The sequence below is a fragment of the Sinocyclocheilus grahami genome, unplaced genomic scaffold, assembly GCF_001515645.1.
Source record: "Sinocyclocheilus grahami isolate Dianchi unplaced genomic scaffold, SAMN03320097.WGS_v1.1 scaffold3.1, whole genome shotgun sequence".
Classification (NCBI taxonomy): Eukaryota; Metazoa; Chordata; class Actinopteri; order Cypriniformes; family Cyprinidae; genus Sinocyclocheilus; species Sinocyclocheilus grahami.
The window spans coordinates 1,516,882-1,533,859 of NW_015505182.1; the positions used below are offsets into that span (position 1 = coordinate 1,516,882).

Here is a 16,978-nt window from a genome sequence, read left to right on the forward strand (position 1 = left end):
ATTCTCATGTTAGCAGACAGATTATACTTTCACATGTGACCATTCCACAACAAATATAATGAAATATTATCAAAATATTCATCTGAAGGAGGTGACAGACCTGTCAGAGTTGAAACATCTGACGGTGGTGACGAAAACCTGAATTTGTAGTCATTTTAACGATCAAATACATTGAATCAATCAATTACTGTATTAAAACAAACACAACAAACGGTGAGTATGTTATTGTTTATAAAACTTTTATTCAAGATTCACATTTAAGTATTTTGATATATCATTGGAACACAAATCAGCCTTATGTTCCCTGAATCTTATGTTCCCTCAACCCTAACTCTGCTAGAAGTGATGACTATCAATTCACAAAAGCAATATACGCTGTCAGGTCACATATTTAGTATTTATACATTATTAGAAAAATTAAACAATATTTTATATTTAATATAATCAAAAATGACTTGAAAACCACAAAAATGTGATGACTTCACGTTGAAAGTTAACTCCGTCATTGGCCTGTCACCACAATCATACAGAAAATATTACGGTGGTGACATCTGACGGTGTTGACAAATTTGGCAATTCTTTCACAAAACAAATGGAGTTCATGTAGTAGCAATTTAGTTTTTATAAACAATAATACATTTTTTATAATACAATTATCTAAATATTTCAAATAATTTCCTCAGAAATTGGAAGATGGTGTTCCCATATCATGGTTGTGACACAAGAAATATTAACATCAGGATTTAAAATATTCTAAAACTATAAAACATACCAGAGCCTGTCTGACACTGATGTACTCTGCAGAGGTGGAATGTGGCAAGGGGGTCCTTTGTGACCGCTGCCACTGATATACCCTGATTTTTTTGACATTTTAATGAATGTCTGACGGTGTCGACAAAAAGTGGGGACACAACTTTGAAACCTTATGAAACACACCTGTCCTTGAAAAACTACCTTGCTTTGATATGAGATATCATATCCATTTTTATCCATATCCATATCTATATTTTATCCATTTTATAGCATTTAAATGATTGAACCCTTCTCTGTGGACACACTGTTTTAGATGTAGTGTGAAGACATAAAGTGTCATAGATTTGATATAATAATGATCAAATTAAATTGAAAGGGATAATTGTGTTAAATAGGCCTACATTCTATTATTAATCCCCCATAACATTTACAGTTGAAAATAGCCTATTTTCATTTTTAAACTTAATAACAGTTACAATTGCTGGACATGTTTTGTCCCATCTCTTAAGAATCAGTGGTATATTAGTACATTAGTGTGAGTGTAGACTGACTGTTGTATTTGTTCGGGAAAAGAACAAAACAAAAACGTTTTAATGGAAATGATTTTGATACTAATTTTAACTGAGAAAGAATCAAACAAATAATAAAAAATTATAATTCAGGGACTTTTTTATCTACCTGAGTTCAGGACTTTGAGATTTAGATATTGAATCATATTATTTGTAATCTGGCAGGATAATTTTTTTTCTCATCAACTATGAACGGATTTCAAAGTGGGTTTTTGGAGGGACATCATGCCAAGTTGTAAGAATAAAGTCATGTATTAACTGAATTTACGTTATAGTAAGTATGTGGCAGCATTGTGCCATTGTACAGTTTTCCAGTGGGTTTTAAGCCACGGGAAAGTGTTGTTTCACTCAGACTTTTATTTTGAAAATTACTGTCGCTCGTTGCAGCCTTCACACTAGCACATTTAAGCGTTCACACGTGCAGTTATGTCTAAAGCAAGTGAGTACATGTGTTTCTGAGTCTTTTTATACGTAGAGCATTCAAAAGTTCTGCTAACACAGTGGCCATTCTAATTTAATTACTTTTATCATGTTACAGAACAAAAGCGAGCGAAACGTCTGGGTTTGTGCGGCAAAAAGGTACGTAGTTTAGCCTGCATGCTAAATTACTGTCAAATCAATGCTGTGTTTAGTTCAGTTGAAGTGAATATGACATGCTTGCTTACTGTATGTCTAAATGTACCAGAACAAGACACACTACCAGTCAAATGTTTGGACACTCCTAATTCATTATTATTACGGTTTTCCTATTTTAAATGACCAAAACCATGGAATAACTCTATAATGGAAGTGTGGGAATTATGTGGTTTGATAAAAAGGTAAACAAATCAAATTTTATGTTGAGCAGATTCAAAGCTCCGCTCTTTGCCTAGATTTGCAACTCTTTGGATTTAAGATAATGAGAAACGTAAATTAAGTGTCCTACCTTCTGACATGCAGTGCCTGTTGTTGACTGTCATCTGTTTCTCTTCTCTGAAGTCCAAGGATGGACAGCAGTCTCATGGAGGAAAGAAGGATCCTGGCATACCTAATGTGCGCAGCTTTAAAGATCACAGTAAGAGACAAGCTGAACTCCGAAAACAGAGGGTGAGGAAGGATCTGTACAACTAGTTCTAAATATGCTGCATATTTCCAAATCTGAATGACATATGATTTGATCTTTGCTTGTATTGAAGAGCTTTATATAAAAGAATGCTGACATGCACTTTTTGTCTACTGTTTTCTAGCTGGAGGAGCAACAGGAGAGGCAGAGGTTGTCAAGAGAAAAGGAAATGATGAAAAGGAGAAGTCTGGACAGTTTTCAGAAAGACATCCAGTTGCGGCAAAAAGAGTTTGAACAGAGGGTTGGTGTCTGACATTTTACTAGATGTGACAATGGATTAGGTTTTCTCTAGAGTAGAACAGAATATATTTATTGTGTTTTAAAATACAGTACATTTCAAATATGTTGTCTTTTCTCAAGTTCAGAATTTGCCAAAGTGGTGTTTCTTCATAAATCGATAAATAGAAGGACAGCCTAAAATGTTTGCAAATGATATTTTATAGTTTAGCCATGTCACTATTTTGTGCAACTGTTGTACCATCCCTGTAAATTATTATTTTGTAATCGCAAACTGTTAAAGAACTGCAGCTTTATCTTAATATCCCTTTATTTGTGTTGCAATGATGCAGGAAGTTCAAATGCAAGACTTGGAAAAGCATGTCAACTTTGAGACCGAGAACTCAAGAAAAGCGTACTGCAGAGAATTTAAAAAGGTACTGTTTTCTGTACTGACCTGTCTTAATAACCCATTATATTTCCTTGAACATGAATATGCACATCTAATGACAAATTCTTAATAACAGTTTACTTTTTTTTTTTTTTTATACCAGGTAATAGAGGCAGCAGATGTTATTTTAGAGGTTCTGGATGCCAGAGATCCCTTAGGCTGCCGCTGTCCACAAGTTGAACAGGCTGTCGTCCAAAGTGGAACCAACAAGAAAATTGTCCTTGTTCTAAATAAAATTGGTAAGAAGATACATGCATAAATTCAACCAGCAGCAGACAGAAATACATAAAATAAAATATCTGCAATGTTCACTTGCAGATTTGGTTTCCAAAGAAATTGTGGAAAAATGGATCAAGTATCTTCGCAATGAGTTTCCTACTGTGGCTTTCAAATCATCAACTCAGCAGCAGAACAAAAATTTGGTGAGTAGCAGTAATTTAGTTTTATTCTTTTATTAAATCTTTGTATATTCTTTTTATTTTTTTTACTGTAGTCTGTTTATGAGAAAATCACAAAGTTACAGTAATATTTTTCTGTCTGACGTTTACAGAAACGCAGTCGTGTGCCTGTGACCCAAGCTACTCAAGAACTGCTCGAGAGCAGCGCATGTGTCGGTGCAGATTGTTTAATGAAACTATTGGGAAACTACTGCCGTAACCAAGATATAAAAACTGCCATAACTGTAGGAGTGGTTGGTAAGTTTCACACAAAAGTTGAGATATGACTGCTACATTGTTTTTTGTAAATAATTACATTGCTAATTCCATAATAAGCAAATTATCAACAGACACCTATCTTTTTGGAATCACATTTCCTCGCTTAAATGTTTCAGGTTTTCCGAATGTGGGGAAAAGCAGTTTAATTAACAGCTTGAAGCGTTCTCGTGCATGTAATGTTGGAGCTACACCTGGAGTTACTAAGTATGTTAATTAGTTTTGATATTTTCCATACATTTCAAATCTTCTGCTCTCTTAACCTAAAATCACTCTGTTTTCCAGGTGTTTACAGGAAGTCCATTTAGACAAACACATCAAACTTTTAGATTGCCCTGGTATTGTCATGGCAACCTCAACCAGTGATGCTGCCATGATCCTTCGGAACTGTGTCAAGATTGAACAGCTGGTGGACCCAGTTCCACCTGTTGAAGCTATATTGAGGCGTTGCAATAAAGCGCAGGTAGCAACTCATATTTCAGGAACTTGAATTGAATGGGGAATCACAGTATTACACACTATTGAGATCAGTTGTTTGAAATCTTTCTTGCGTAGATTATGGGTCATTATGGAATTCCAGACTTCCAGACGGCACATGATTTCCTGGCCTTACTTGCCCGTCGTCAAGGCAAACTAAAGAAAGGAGGACTGCCTGACACTGACAAAGCTGCCAAAAGTGTTCTTATGGATTGGACAGGGTGAGATTAAAGTCCCATGACTTAATGTCAGTTACTTGTTGATCTTTAATAGTGATACTTCACACAAAAATGTTGCCCCAAACTTGTTCCTGTTCCAAACTTTCTTCTGTAAAGCTAAAAATAATGATATTTTGAAGAATGTTTCACCTGTTTTCGCACATACAAATAGGTGCAAAACAATTTTGGACCCCATCAATTCATGGATTTCATGGATAAGCAATGAGAAGTTTTTTTTCAAAATATCATCTTTTGTGTTTCGCAGAAGAAAGGCATACAGATTGGAAACAGTATCTCTTTAAAGGGATAGTTCTCCCAAAAATGAAAATTCTGTCAATAATTACTCGCCCTCATGTCGTTCCAAAGCCATAAGACCTTCATCCGTTCTCCGAACACAAATAAAGATATTTTTGATGAAATCCGAGGGCTTTCTGACCCAGCATAGACAGCAATGCAACTGACACGTTCAAGGCCCAAAAATGTAGTAAGGACATCCTTAAAATAGTCCATGTGACATCAGTGGTTCAACCTTAATGTTATGAAGCATATTAAAATGAACAAATTTCATTTCTTGAAGAAAATACTAGTCCTTCTAAAGCAGAAAAAGTCCAGTTTTAGATTTTGATTCCATGTCAAATTAAATGCTACTTTAACTAGCACAGATGATGCTGGTTGGTCAAAAACAGTCGACAACTGTAAGGTTCATTATACATTTTATCTCTCTGTTTTGCAGGGGTCGTATTAGCTACTTCACACATCCTCCTGAGACGCACACGCTGCCCACGCATGTCAGTGCTGAGATTGTCGCTGAGATGGGTAAAGCGTTTGACTGGGATGAACTGGAGAAGGGCAATCTGGAGGCACTTGCTGGTAACCCTGTGTATACTTGCAGTGATATTGACACGACACATTTTATAACCACACATTGCCTACACACACTTTTGCCATTATATTTTTGTCCAATATAGAATGTGGCACATCTGATGTACAGATGGGTTTCTGTATGGCTACATCGGGATTGACACAAGGAGGTCAAGGAGTAGAGCTAGCAGAACAGCAAGTGGACGACCCATCAGAGGACCTTGAACCTCCAGACACGATTGAATCAATGGATGCAGATGAGGACCCAGAGGTATTATGCAGTTATTAGCCATTCAGTGTGCAAAGGTTAGGTGATTTGTTATGGTGCGTTTTAAGACTCCTATCTAATTTTTGACTTTCAATTATAATTCTTCCCTTAAGTTTGGACCAATGACTGTTGAGCTCAAAAATCCCAAGACAAAAAGCAGTTGTGCAATTGAAGCTGTAGGCCCAAAGCCAGTGGACCTAAAAGACATCCTGGATGTTGACCCACTCCTGCAAGGTCAGGCTCTCCTGGCTGCCAACAAAAAGAGAAAGAAGCAGCAAAAGCGAGCTGGTAAGACCCACTTTGTTTTTCCTGACTCCAAATCCACTTGAAGGCAAGCCTCCAAGGTTAGCCAGAAAAAAAAGAAAGCACAATGCTTAGGTGCACAATGTATGCAGGGAAGGATGTAAATGGAGGAGAGGCTTCATTACACTGAATAACTGAATTTGTGGCAAAACAGCTTATTTAATGAATTAACAGCCTGTTGACTAATCTTCAGCAATCTTGCTGTTAAACATTTAGGATTGATCTGTTTTTAGAGTTTACACCAAAAAAATACTGTTTTATAAGAAGTCAAAATCAGTTTTGCTACAAGTAGGATTGAGTTTATGGCATTTGTCATTCATTTCTATGGTATCAGAAACCGTGATTGATTTGCACAACTAATTCACTGACATCAAGGCTGTAATGTGATTGGTTGACACACATGATTCAAGTTGGCTGTTATTCCAATGGTTGAGCCATGGACTCTGGTATCTTCCATCTTATTTGAGTAAATCCATTCTTTGTGTTATTACCATAGAAATAAGTTATGAACAGTTTTGTTTTACATGTATTACAAGTCAAACACAGCTGCTTTTAAAAACATGTACATCTTGTCCTTTTTTCTTTCATAGATAAACTGGGCACCAAACTTTCAGATTCTCTTACGTCAGCTTTGAATTTCTCCTTCTCTGACAGCTGATTTTGAGCATTAAACCAAGATGCTTAGGGGAGTTCATTCTACTTTTTACATGTGGTTGGAAATACTAACACGCTTGTATATTGAAATTATTTACAATTTAAAATATGCAAATAAATAATCTTTTCTCTGACTGAGAAGAATGACTCAACTATGTGTCTGTGGCTATTTATTGACCTTTCTACTCATAAATCACCTGCAAGTTTTATTTTTTATTATTATTATTAAGTTTGAATTTTACGAAAAATGTTTTCTTTTATAGAGACAATCATTCTTATTGTAAACTCTCTACTATTATAGTATTTATTAATAGCTTTTATTTTCAAATGTTCAGTTTTTGTTTTAATTTTGTTTTAAGTTTTTGTAATTTTTATGTGCTTTTAACATTTGTTTTCATATATTTGTTTAGCTTTATTTTTATTTATTTTTTTGTTTTAGTAATTTTATTTGTTAGTTTCCAGTGGAGTTTGTCATTTTATTTCAGTTAGTTGCCAATGCAACAGTTCTAATCTCATTTTAAAGCTTCTCATGTAATCTTTTATTTTATTTCAATTAACTAACTTTTTAATAGTTTTAGTTAACAATAATACAAACTTTACATGTGAAATGGGAAAAGAGTAAAAGTTGGTTGAGTGTGATGAGGAGACAGACATGGGACTCGCATGGGTCTGTCGCATTCAAAACAAGGAAATCCGCGTGCGAACAATGGCGATTCTTCTAGCAAATTCGCTTTACTTCTGGTAACACAACAAGGTAACTCATCCAACTTTATTTCGACATCTTGTTGAGCTGACACGTATGTATAAATCGTGTTAATCTCAGAATAATTCTGCGTTAAGGAAAGTTAACAAAGTTGAATACAGGCAACGGGCCAATTTGACGTTGGTTGACATGTCAACTAGCTAGCTAGTTAGCTTAGCGCTAACAGCTGGATGCTGTCAAAAACAACTTTTCCGGGCTTGTTAAGTGCGTTTTAGAGATAATCATATGCAGTTACATTTGCTTTATGTTGTAAATAACTAACACACACGTTAATTTGGTGTAAAGTTAACGAATGGACTGTACTTTAAATAATCCCGATAATGTGGCGAACTGTTACATAACTATCAAACTGCACAATCGTAATTGAAGTGTTTGATGTATTTATAGCTCCAGAAATATATCCAGATTAGTGTTTATACCTGATGATTTGTTGGTGGTATTTAAAAGGACATGTTAGTTTTAAAGTTAAATCCTGAACAATAGTAGTTTGTTTAGCTGTCATCTGGTAAATTCTGTACTTCCCCATGAAAGAGCTGCAGATTTCACTCATATGACTTTTTACGGATTGAGATCTTCAATTTTAAAGAGTATTTTGGTCAGACATATGTTTTATCTTGTATATTTGAATATATCTCGCTTGTTGGGTAGTTTTTAAAAATGCAAAGTTGCAATATAAGTATGTAGTACTTGTGATTTGTGTGTGTTTGTATATGAATATACGTGTATGTATGTGTGTATATATATATATGTATGTATGTGTGTGTGTGTATAATTTATATTAATATAAAGTCTTATAAAGTCTGAGAGATGAATCTGTTTGCTGATCATGCTTTGGTAGAGTATTACATTTCTCTTTGAATGCAACTATCTGAGTGGGATGACTCAGCTCAGTTAAATTTCACTGGTTCTTAACCCTTCATTGTCCAAAAGGAGAAGTGATTTCCATTATTTTCTTTGATACTACTTGTACTATTGCCAATGTTCTTGATGCTTTCACCATTGCAGCTTGTTAATTGTTCTCATACTTGACTTGTGGAACCAGCGTAGCCATGTCATCCCGGGTGTTGCTACGGCAACAGCTGATGCGGGAACAGGCACAAGAGCAGGAGAGGAGGGAGGCGCAGCAGCAGGCGTCTGCCGCTCAGCTCCGTCCTACAGAGTCCACTCCCGCCATCTCAGTCACAGTGCCACCCATGGCTGCCCGCCCTCCTCCAGCTCAAGTACCGGTGGAGGTTCTGAAGGTGGGTTTGGACCTTCTTATATTTCTTTTTTTCTTTTTTGTTTAGTTTCTTGCCTTGTTATACAGTCTATGGCCGTGACACAGCTGAAAGTTTAAAGCTAGACTCAAAACTATGAAAATAGCATTGAAATAGAAACTCAGTAGAAGTTAAATATAAATATCTAAATGCCAGTTTTTGTTATTGTTAATTAAAAAGAATTAAAAAAGAATTTCCATTAACTGAAATAAAATATAAATATTAGATGAAAAACCTGAAACTTAAGCTAGACTAAATTTAGATTATGAAATTAAAAATGTTGCCTTGACAACTAAGGGAAATAAAATATTTTTTTAAGTTGAAGTACTAAAATAACTTAAACCAAAATAGAAATAAAAATAAATTATAGCTAAATAGAAATATAAAAAATGTTTTAAAGAAACTCTTTGCTAAAAACATGGACTTTGAAGATGCTATAGTTATAAGTTATATAGTTTCCAAACCTATTACAAACCTATATAAATGGCTATAAGAGTTGTTTAAATTACCTAAAATGCATTCAAATTTAACTTAAATTAAATTTTTAATATGTATATTCTATTACATTATATTATAAATTATAATAGTACTAATCTTAATAATATTGTATGTGTGTATGTGTATGTATATATATATATATATATGTATGCATGTGTATTATTCATATATTATAACATATTATTTATTATATTATATGCCAGGCTGTTGTAGAAAATAAATAAATAAATAACTTGTGCTTCAGTGACTTACCTGGTTAAATAAAGGTTAAAAAAAGAAATGATTCTATGATAAAAAAAAAATTTTATTAATAAAAAATACTTTAATAATGAGTAATATTTTTAAATATTACAGACAATTGAAATGAGAGCCTTCGGTGTAGTCAGCTTCACTAAAGTTTTAGTTTCATGTCACATGCATCCAATGTAGACTTGCAAGACTTCCAAACAAGTGTAAGTTCCCTTTTTAATTAAAAGTGACAACATTTCCTTATAACTACTGCATGGACAAAAACATATCAATGTGTAGAGCATGAAATGTCACTGACGTCTTTACGTGACCATTGATCCACTGTTTTTACTTTGCTGTAGGTGCAAACTCATCTTGAAAACCCAACTAAATACCACATCCAGCAGGCCCAGAGGCAGCAAGTGAAGCAGTACTTGTCCACTACGCTAGGAAATAAAGTTGCCACACAAACTCTCGGTGTATCCCCCCTTCCACAGTCAAATTCTGCTCCGCAGAGGTGCCCTTCTGCAAGCAGTGCTCCCAACAGTCCAATGGCACATCTTAACCTGGGCTCCAACAAAGAAGAGGTAAAGCACATCTAAATATACACTGTGTACTGATCATCTCATTCAAATGTAGAAGTTGCTTAAAGGGTCATGAAACGCCCTGTTTCAGCACTGGTTAGTTCTCACCACAGTTTTAAAAAATGCTAAAAAAGTGGGCGTGGAGCAGAGGGAGAAGAGACAGACAACTTCGGTTTCAGACAGTTTCATTGAGTTCAAAACACAAATAAATGCACAGCCATTTGCTCTCTGCATCAAAAACGTATATATGAATGCGCTGTTGCACCTTTGATAACTTTTAAGGCTTATTCTGCGGCATTAATATAAGCCTTTTGACAGGTTGTGTCACGGAGCTGTAAAAACGGTTACACTCACACACAGTGAATGAATCGCAGTCTCATGAATAATTTAACAGACACCTACGCATCATGTTGTACTATAGTCCCTTGCCACGTCACAAATTGTGACGTCAACGCGATGTAGATTTTAAACCAGGAAGATGAAAATAGCGCAAAAAAGCTTCAAATTAACCAGTTTTCTCCAACAATTAAAATGAACGGATGCTAACATGGTCTTCTATGATGTGCAACACAAACACCTCTGCTAAAATCTCAGAAAAAGTAGTCTGGGGTTTCCTGACCCTTTAAAGGCCAGTTAACACCAAGAATGAAAACTGCATTGGCGCACAAAAACATTCTATTGCAGTTATGTCGTCTGCCAGTTTTAATGCTTTAGCTCAGCGGTGGCGAACTCCGGTCCTGGAGAGCCCTGCAGAGTTCAGCTCCAACCCTAATTAAAACTCACCTGCCTGTAGCTTTCTAGTAACCCTTCAGACCTTGATTAGCTTGTTCAGGTGTGTTTGATTAGGGTTGAAGCAAAACTGCAGGGCTGCGGCTCTCCAGGACCGACGTTTGCCACCTCTGCTTTAGCTCTTTAACGCCAAGTGGATTCAATGTTTTTATTGTTCATCAACTAGAAAAAAATGTGAAAACCTTATTGTTCCTATATGTCGTTACTGTTATACTTGTTTTGTGGACTTCAAATTCCACTATTATTAAAACGTTCTAGTTATAGTATTAGTTATAGTTATCGTCATTTGTGCAAACAGGCATTTATCACTTTTTTTCTCAGGGTTGGAAAGCTTAAATCGAAAGTAGTATTTTTTTAATGTTTTTATATTGGATATTAAATGACGACCAAACACAGCATCAGAATTGTTTATTATACTACAGTAAACAAAAATATCTTTAAAATGACACAGTGGATTTACACAGAAATACAGCGGAAGTATTTTCTCCTCCCCTAAAGTTGCTTAGCCTATTTTACTCTCCTAAAATGCACAATTATATGTTGCGTAGTTAAATTTTATTATGTTCATTTTGCATTTTTAACACTGTCTGCGACATATTTGCCCACCAGCTGAGAAATATACTAATGGAGGCTTTTCACACTTTTTCCTGTTTTTTGCTTATCTCTGCTGAAATGTACATTCATATTCTTCCTAGCAGCAGTAACACTTTAAAAAATAAGGTCTTATTATTTAACATTAGTTAATACATTAACTATCGAAATACATTAAGGATACAGTTCATTGGTTCCCCAAATACATACATGTTTATAACCCAGTTTAATTATGTAACACTCAGTTACACGACAGTACTCATTCTAAAACTTGATTGCATCCCCTCAGATGGATGATGTAATCGACGACATCATCAGCCTTGAATCCAGCTTCAATGATGACATCATGTCACTGATAGATTCTGGCCTGCAACTCCCAAACACGGTAAGCTGAGCGATCGTCTTCATTATTGATGGATACTTCCATTACATTACGGCAATGTTCTGAATAAAAGCCTCTTTGAACCGCAGCTGTATTTGTGGTAAACCAATACAAACCATTTTGAAAGCTACAGAGAGATTATTTCCTGAACGTAAATGTCCCCACCCCTCTTAAGAGTGAGTGCTAGCCACCTCAACAATTGACATAAACATTCACTTCTAACACTTTACTAACACCTGCCAGGCAGGAATCATCAGGGAGGGCACAAAAAGGACTGTGAATGGAGGATTGTACAGAGCATGCAGGGGCTTGGCATGGGATAGAAAGTACTTGGGAAATATCTGGTGAAGGATTTAACTTGGATATATTTTTTTTATGGAGGAAGGAGTAAAAGTGAATTGACATAAAATGAGTATTTTAGTTTTATTGCGGGAGCATGAAAAGAAAGGTACAACCTCATTCTTGAATTTATTAGCCTTTATTCTTAAAGAATTCCATCTTGAATCGCTGCTGGTTCAAACTAAAATAATGTTTTTATTGTAATTTATTCGTAATATATTTCATTATAATGTATAAGGAACATTTACATAATTAAAGTGATTTTAGTTAATAATAATGTTAACTATAATAATTTGTCTGCAAGGTTTTTTCTTTTTTGCATCTGTGTAAATATTATGAAAAATTCAGTAATTGAATTGCATGTAATACAGTAACACATTTTTGTAGAGGTTATTTATAGTTAGGTGCTTGGACAGTAGTATACTTACTTAATGCTAAAGTGATATATTATTTAGGCTGATGTGATCACCATATCCTGCTGCAGCAGTTCAATGTTTTAAAGGTTTTTGATTAATTTTCTCCCCCATTTTATTATTTTAGCTACCAGGCAACCTTCTGGATGTCTACAACAGTCCTGGCATGACGACCCCCACCATCACCGTCAGCAATTCTTGTCCAGCAGATCTGCCTAATATTAAATGGGAATTAACTGGTAATGATTTACTCTGCCCAGCTTCTGTATTTCATTTGTTTGAGTTGTTTTTAGTGTGGTAGTTATAACAGCTGTTTATTTTCAGACGCAGAGGCCAGAGTCTTCATGAAGGAGAGGCAAAAGAAAGATAATCACAATCTCAGTGAGTTCAAAAGACACACGCTCTGGTAATATATTGCTTGTATACTGTCATTGCATGGCTTGGTCTCAATAAGTGTTTTGCTTTGTGCAGTTGAACGGCGGAGGAGATTCAACATAAATGACAGAATAAAGGATTTAGGAGCTATGATACCCAAATCCAATGATCCGTAAGTTTCTTTCCTTGAAACTTGAAGCTTTATGGCACTTTTTTTTTCTTTAGAGAAACCACACATAATGTTCACGCTCTTAGTGATTTAATTCTGTTTTTAAATTGAATGGCATATCAGCAGCTCTTGAACTACTGCTATTTTGTTTTAAAATGAAAAAAAAAAAGTTCAAAAGTTTGGGTCAGTCTTTATTTTCAGAAAGAAATTAATGCTTTTATTCAGTAAGGATGCATTAAAGTGACAGTAAAGGCATTTATAATGTTACAAAAGATATATAAAATACAAAGAAATGCTGTCCAAATAAATAATTCATGGTTTCCACAAAAAAATATTAAGCAGCACAACTGTTTTCAACAATGATACATTAAATACATTAAAACAATATATATATATATATATATATATATATATTTATTTTTTTTAATTGTAATAATATTTCACCATATTACTGTTTTTGCATACTATTTACATCTTGTCTGGTTAAAATTGCAGGGAGATGCGCTGGAACAAAGGAACCATTTTGAAGGCTTCTGTTGATTATATAAGAAAACTTCAGAAAGAGCAACAGAGGGCCAAAGAGATTGAGATGAGGCAGAAGAAACTGGAGCAATCCAACCAGGCCCTGCTGCTCCGCATACAGGTATATGATCAACAGTCATTTTGAAATACAGTACAAAGTCCAAACAAGGATGTTCGCTTTCCTGTCTGTAGCCAAAAACACATAATCCCATACTAATATCTTCACCTCCTCCACCAAATTATCAATATTTATTAATTGCAATATTTCACCTGCAGGATGGCATGAACACGCCATCAACATAAATGTGAATGTAAATGCAGCAAAACTGAACACTGTGATATCCTGTAAAAAGATGGACTCCAACACCCCCTGCTGTTTGTTGCACACAGGAATTAGAGATTCAAGCTCGTCATCATGGCCTCTCCAGCACTATGTCTCCAGGCCTGAGCGCAGACGCTTCCTTCCTTCAGCAACAGCTACTACAAGGAAACCAGTCCATGCAGCCTGGCTCTGTGGAAGGCCAACCTCAGAGCCACCTCAGCATGGATGGAGTCATGACGCAGACTTCTCCATTCCTCACAATACCTTCCTCTAGCTCTCCAGCTGCTGCAGCGGTAAGCAGCCCTCTCAATCTGGATACGTTTAGCTTTGCGGAGCTGGACGACGCTTCGGCCTCTGATCTCTACCCTGACGTGGGTCTTAGTGACATTCTGATGGATGACGGCTGCACGATGCCCACCGTCAGGCCTTCAGATACGCTCTTCTCCCCGGTGTCCTCTGGAGCCTCCAAGACCTGCAGCCGCAGGAGTAGCGTTGCCATGGAGGACGACTTGTGACCGAACTTACCACTAAAATGTATGTTTCTGAGCTTTTCCTCGTGTGGGATGCCATGGGATGATTTTAAAGAGATTGTTCACCCAAAAATGAAAATTCATGTTGTTCCAAACCTGTATGACTTTCTTTCTTCTGTGGAACTTGAAAGAAGATATTTTGAGAAATGAACTTTGGTTACCAAAGCTGATGGGTTACCAACTTTCTTCAAAATATCTTCTTTTGTGTTCTCCAGAAATGCCACATTTTTTGGTGAACTATCCCTGGAAACACTCCACGTGTTGTGCTGTCTATATATCAGTTAATAAAATTTTTAGCAGCCAGTGATCCCAAAGGTTTATCCCAAATTCAAAACACATCCAAAACAATTAGCCTTTTTGTAGCTAAAGTTTAGGACATTTTAGCCTTTCTATGCATAGCGGTGTTGCTCTAAGCTTTAATCATGTGATGTTTATTATTGTTTTAGATATGTGTTTTTAGACTCTGCATTCAGAGCATGCAAGTGCACATATATATATATGATTTTGGAGTGTGGCGTGAGTAGTCACTTGTCGCACCAAAGGGATGTTTCCCAGTTGTTTGATAGCATGAACTCATTGTTCATATTATGTTGAAAAAGTTCAAGCAATATTTCTGCATATATCAGAAAATTTTATTTTTTAATACTCTTTGCTGGCTTTACTTTCAGCCAAGTACTTGCATATTTACTACTAACTGGGATTGAAATTTCGACATTTTATTTGTTAGTTTACAACACTTCCTTTTATGGTTAGTTAGTTTGACCTTCTTCAATGTTACATTGCTAAACAAATGTGTGATGGTGCAGGTGCTCATACATGATTTTTGGTAACACTTTACAATAAGATAAATTTGTATCTTCAATTAATTCAGTAGCATTACTTAATACATCAGGTATCATGATAAAACATCAATTTCTACATATACTAATTAATTTAAAAATGTATAGTAATACATTAAAAAAATGTTAAATGTATAAATAAAATGTAATTATGGACTAATATTAACAATGTACTGTACAGTAGTATATTTATAAATTAACATTTAAGATTTATTTATATTGTAAAAATTGTTGGTCATTGTTAGTTCATGACTACCATTACGCATTAACTAGTGTTAATGAATTTTGTGTAAAGTGTTACCGATTTTTAGGATGATATAAGGAAACAAGCCACATAAACATCATACACAAATAGCTTTTCAGGTATAAAATGTTACAAGCTACCTCTGCCTAAAGTGCCTTTTTTAACCAGTAGATCTAAATCAGCAATTTGTTAGATGCAGCTAAATACACACTTACCTGCGTATGTAAATGTTATGAAAATGAACTTACAAATCTGTGTTGTGCTCAGAAATATGGCATTAAGAGTACTGCCGGTAAAAGCCAAATGAAGTGTCCTCTCTGATCAAACTGTGCCTTTAGCATAAAGGAACAAAAGTCATTTGTTTGGTTTGTAAATATAGAAAAATGAATACAAATGAGTCTTGAAAGGTTTAAAAGGTGTTCTCTATTAATACTGCAGCAATTCAAATGAATGTATAATATAAAACTATATGATTCAAAGCTAAATGCAGACTTGTAAAATATATTTAAAAACTTGAATGTGAATGTGATTGCAGTTTCCCTTTTTTCTGTCAAAGGCACAGAATGGGCATAAGTTTGAAATGATTTAATTATGTGAAGTCACACAGCAATAATATTTTTTATTGTCTCATTTGCTGACAGTGCAGTACTTAGAAATAAGCATTAAGACATATTTCCACTCATTAAAGCTAAATTGCCAGTTATTGTTCTGTTGCTGGTGTGTGTTATTGCCTTTACTTTCATTACATCTGTACTCAAATAAAGGGAAGGTGTTGTTCTTTTTTGTAAACAAGTTTTTTCAAAGCACATAATTTATAATTGAGAGAAAATGTATTTTAATTAGGATTTTCCTGTCTGTTGGTGGCCTTTAATTGGCTAAAATAAACTGATGAGAAAAAAACATTATTTAAACATGTTTTTCAGTGTTTCCGTTTGCATATTCACTTCCAATATTATCTCAAAATTAATTGAATGTGCTAGATTTGATGCGCAAATGATCTAGGTAAACAAATCTAGTACTTATGTATACACTGACTTACATACAGTATACATATGAAGAGTTCATTTGCAAAAACGGATAACTTCAAAAAATCTTGTTTTTTTTAAAATCCTGTATTCCAATTAATATCAATCAAACTGCAGTTGGGTTGTTTTGATTAAATAATAATAATTTAAAAATACAGCTAACTAACACAACAAAACACACTAAAAACATAACACAATAAAAAACATGATTAATGAAAATTAATAAACAGTTATCTGTTTTTGCAAATAAGCTCTTCATATACATTGAAGAGCTTATTCATATCCATTTCACACAAAGGCCCTTTAAAAAAAAATCAAGACAGCTGTTTTATATTTTTAATTCAAGGACAGAGTAAAACATGTTTAGTATAATGCAATCTCACATTGCCAAATCATTGTTGCATAACACAAAATTGGCCAATAAATTGATTTTAGCTATTTATTTTCATTATATATATAATTGTATATATATATATATATATATATATATATATATACAGTATAATTGTATATATATGTGTGTA

General features: G+C 34.7%; 2 protein-coding genes across 2 annotated transcripts; both read left to right on the top strand.

The window, feature by feature from the left end:
- Positions 1-1,687: 1,687 nt before the first annotated feature.
- LOC107563333 (guanine nucleotide-binding protein-like 3-like protein) lies at positions 1,688-6,727 on the top strand. Its single transcript, XM_016248219.1, has 15 exons — positions 1,688-1,761; positions 1,861-1,901; positions 2,301-2,408; positions 2,549-2,665; positions 2,994-3,077; positions 3,195-3,330; positions 3,410-3,513; positions 3,642-3,786; positions 3,924-4,011; positions 4,090-4,267; positions 4,360-4,502; positions 5,233-5,369; positions 5,468-5,631; positions 5,742-5,916; positions 6,522-6,727. Exons 1-15 carry the CDS (start codon positions 1,749-1,751, stop codon positions 6,587-6,589), a joined length of 1,701 nt encoding a protein of 566 aa, XP_016103705.1. The 5' UTR covers positions 1,688-1,748; the 3' UTR covers positions 6,590-6,727.
- Positions 6,728-7,256: 529 nt separating this feature from the next.
- Positions 7,257-15,237, top strand: LOC107563887 (transcription factor E3-like). Its single transcript, XM_016248892.1, has 9 exons — positions 7,257-7,339; positions 8,354-8,589; positions 9,693-9,917; positions 11,584-11,679; positions 12,556-12,667; positions 12,753-12,809; positions 12,900-12,975; positions 13,468-13,615; positions 13,885-15,237. Exons 2-9 carry the CDS (start codon positions 8,398-8,400, stop codon positions 14,329-14,331), a joined length of 1,353 nt encoding a protein of 450 aa, XP_016104378.1. The 5' UTR covers positions 7,257-7,339; positions 8,354-8,397; the 3' UTR covers positions 14,332-15,237.
- The last annotated feature ends 1,741 nt before the right edge of the window (positions 15,238-16,978 follow it).

Excerpts from the sequence above, each read along its gene's own strand:
- LOC107563887 (XM_016248892.1), top strand. The coding sequence starts at position 8,398 with ATGTCATCCCGGGTGTTGCTACGGCAACAGCTGATGCGGGAACAGGCA. Across the intron at positions 12,976-13,467 it reads ATACCCAAATCCAATGATCC|GGAGATGCGCTGGAACAAAG; the intron begins GTAAGTTTCTTT and ends TTAAAATTGCAG. Across the intron at positions 13,616-13,884 it reads CCCTGCTGCTCCGCATACAG|GAATTAGAGATTCAAGCTCG; the intron begins GTATATGATCAA and ends TGTTGCACACAG.
- LOC107563333 (XM_016248219.1), top strand. Across the intron at positions 3,514-3,641 it reads AGCAGCAGAACAAAAATTTG|AAACGCAGTCGTGTGCCTGT; the intron begins GTGAGTAGCAGT and ends TGACGTTTACAG. Across the intron at positions 4,503-5,232 it reads GTTCTTATGGATTGGACAGG|GGGTCGTATTAGCTACTTCA; the intron begins GTGAGATTAAAG and ends TCTGTTTTGCAG.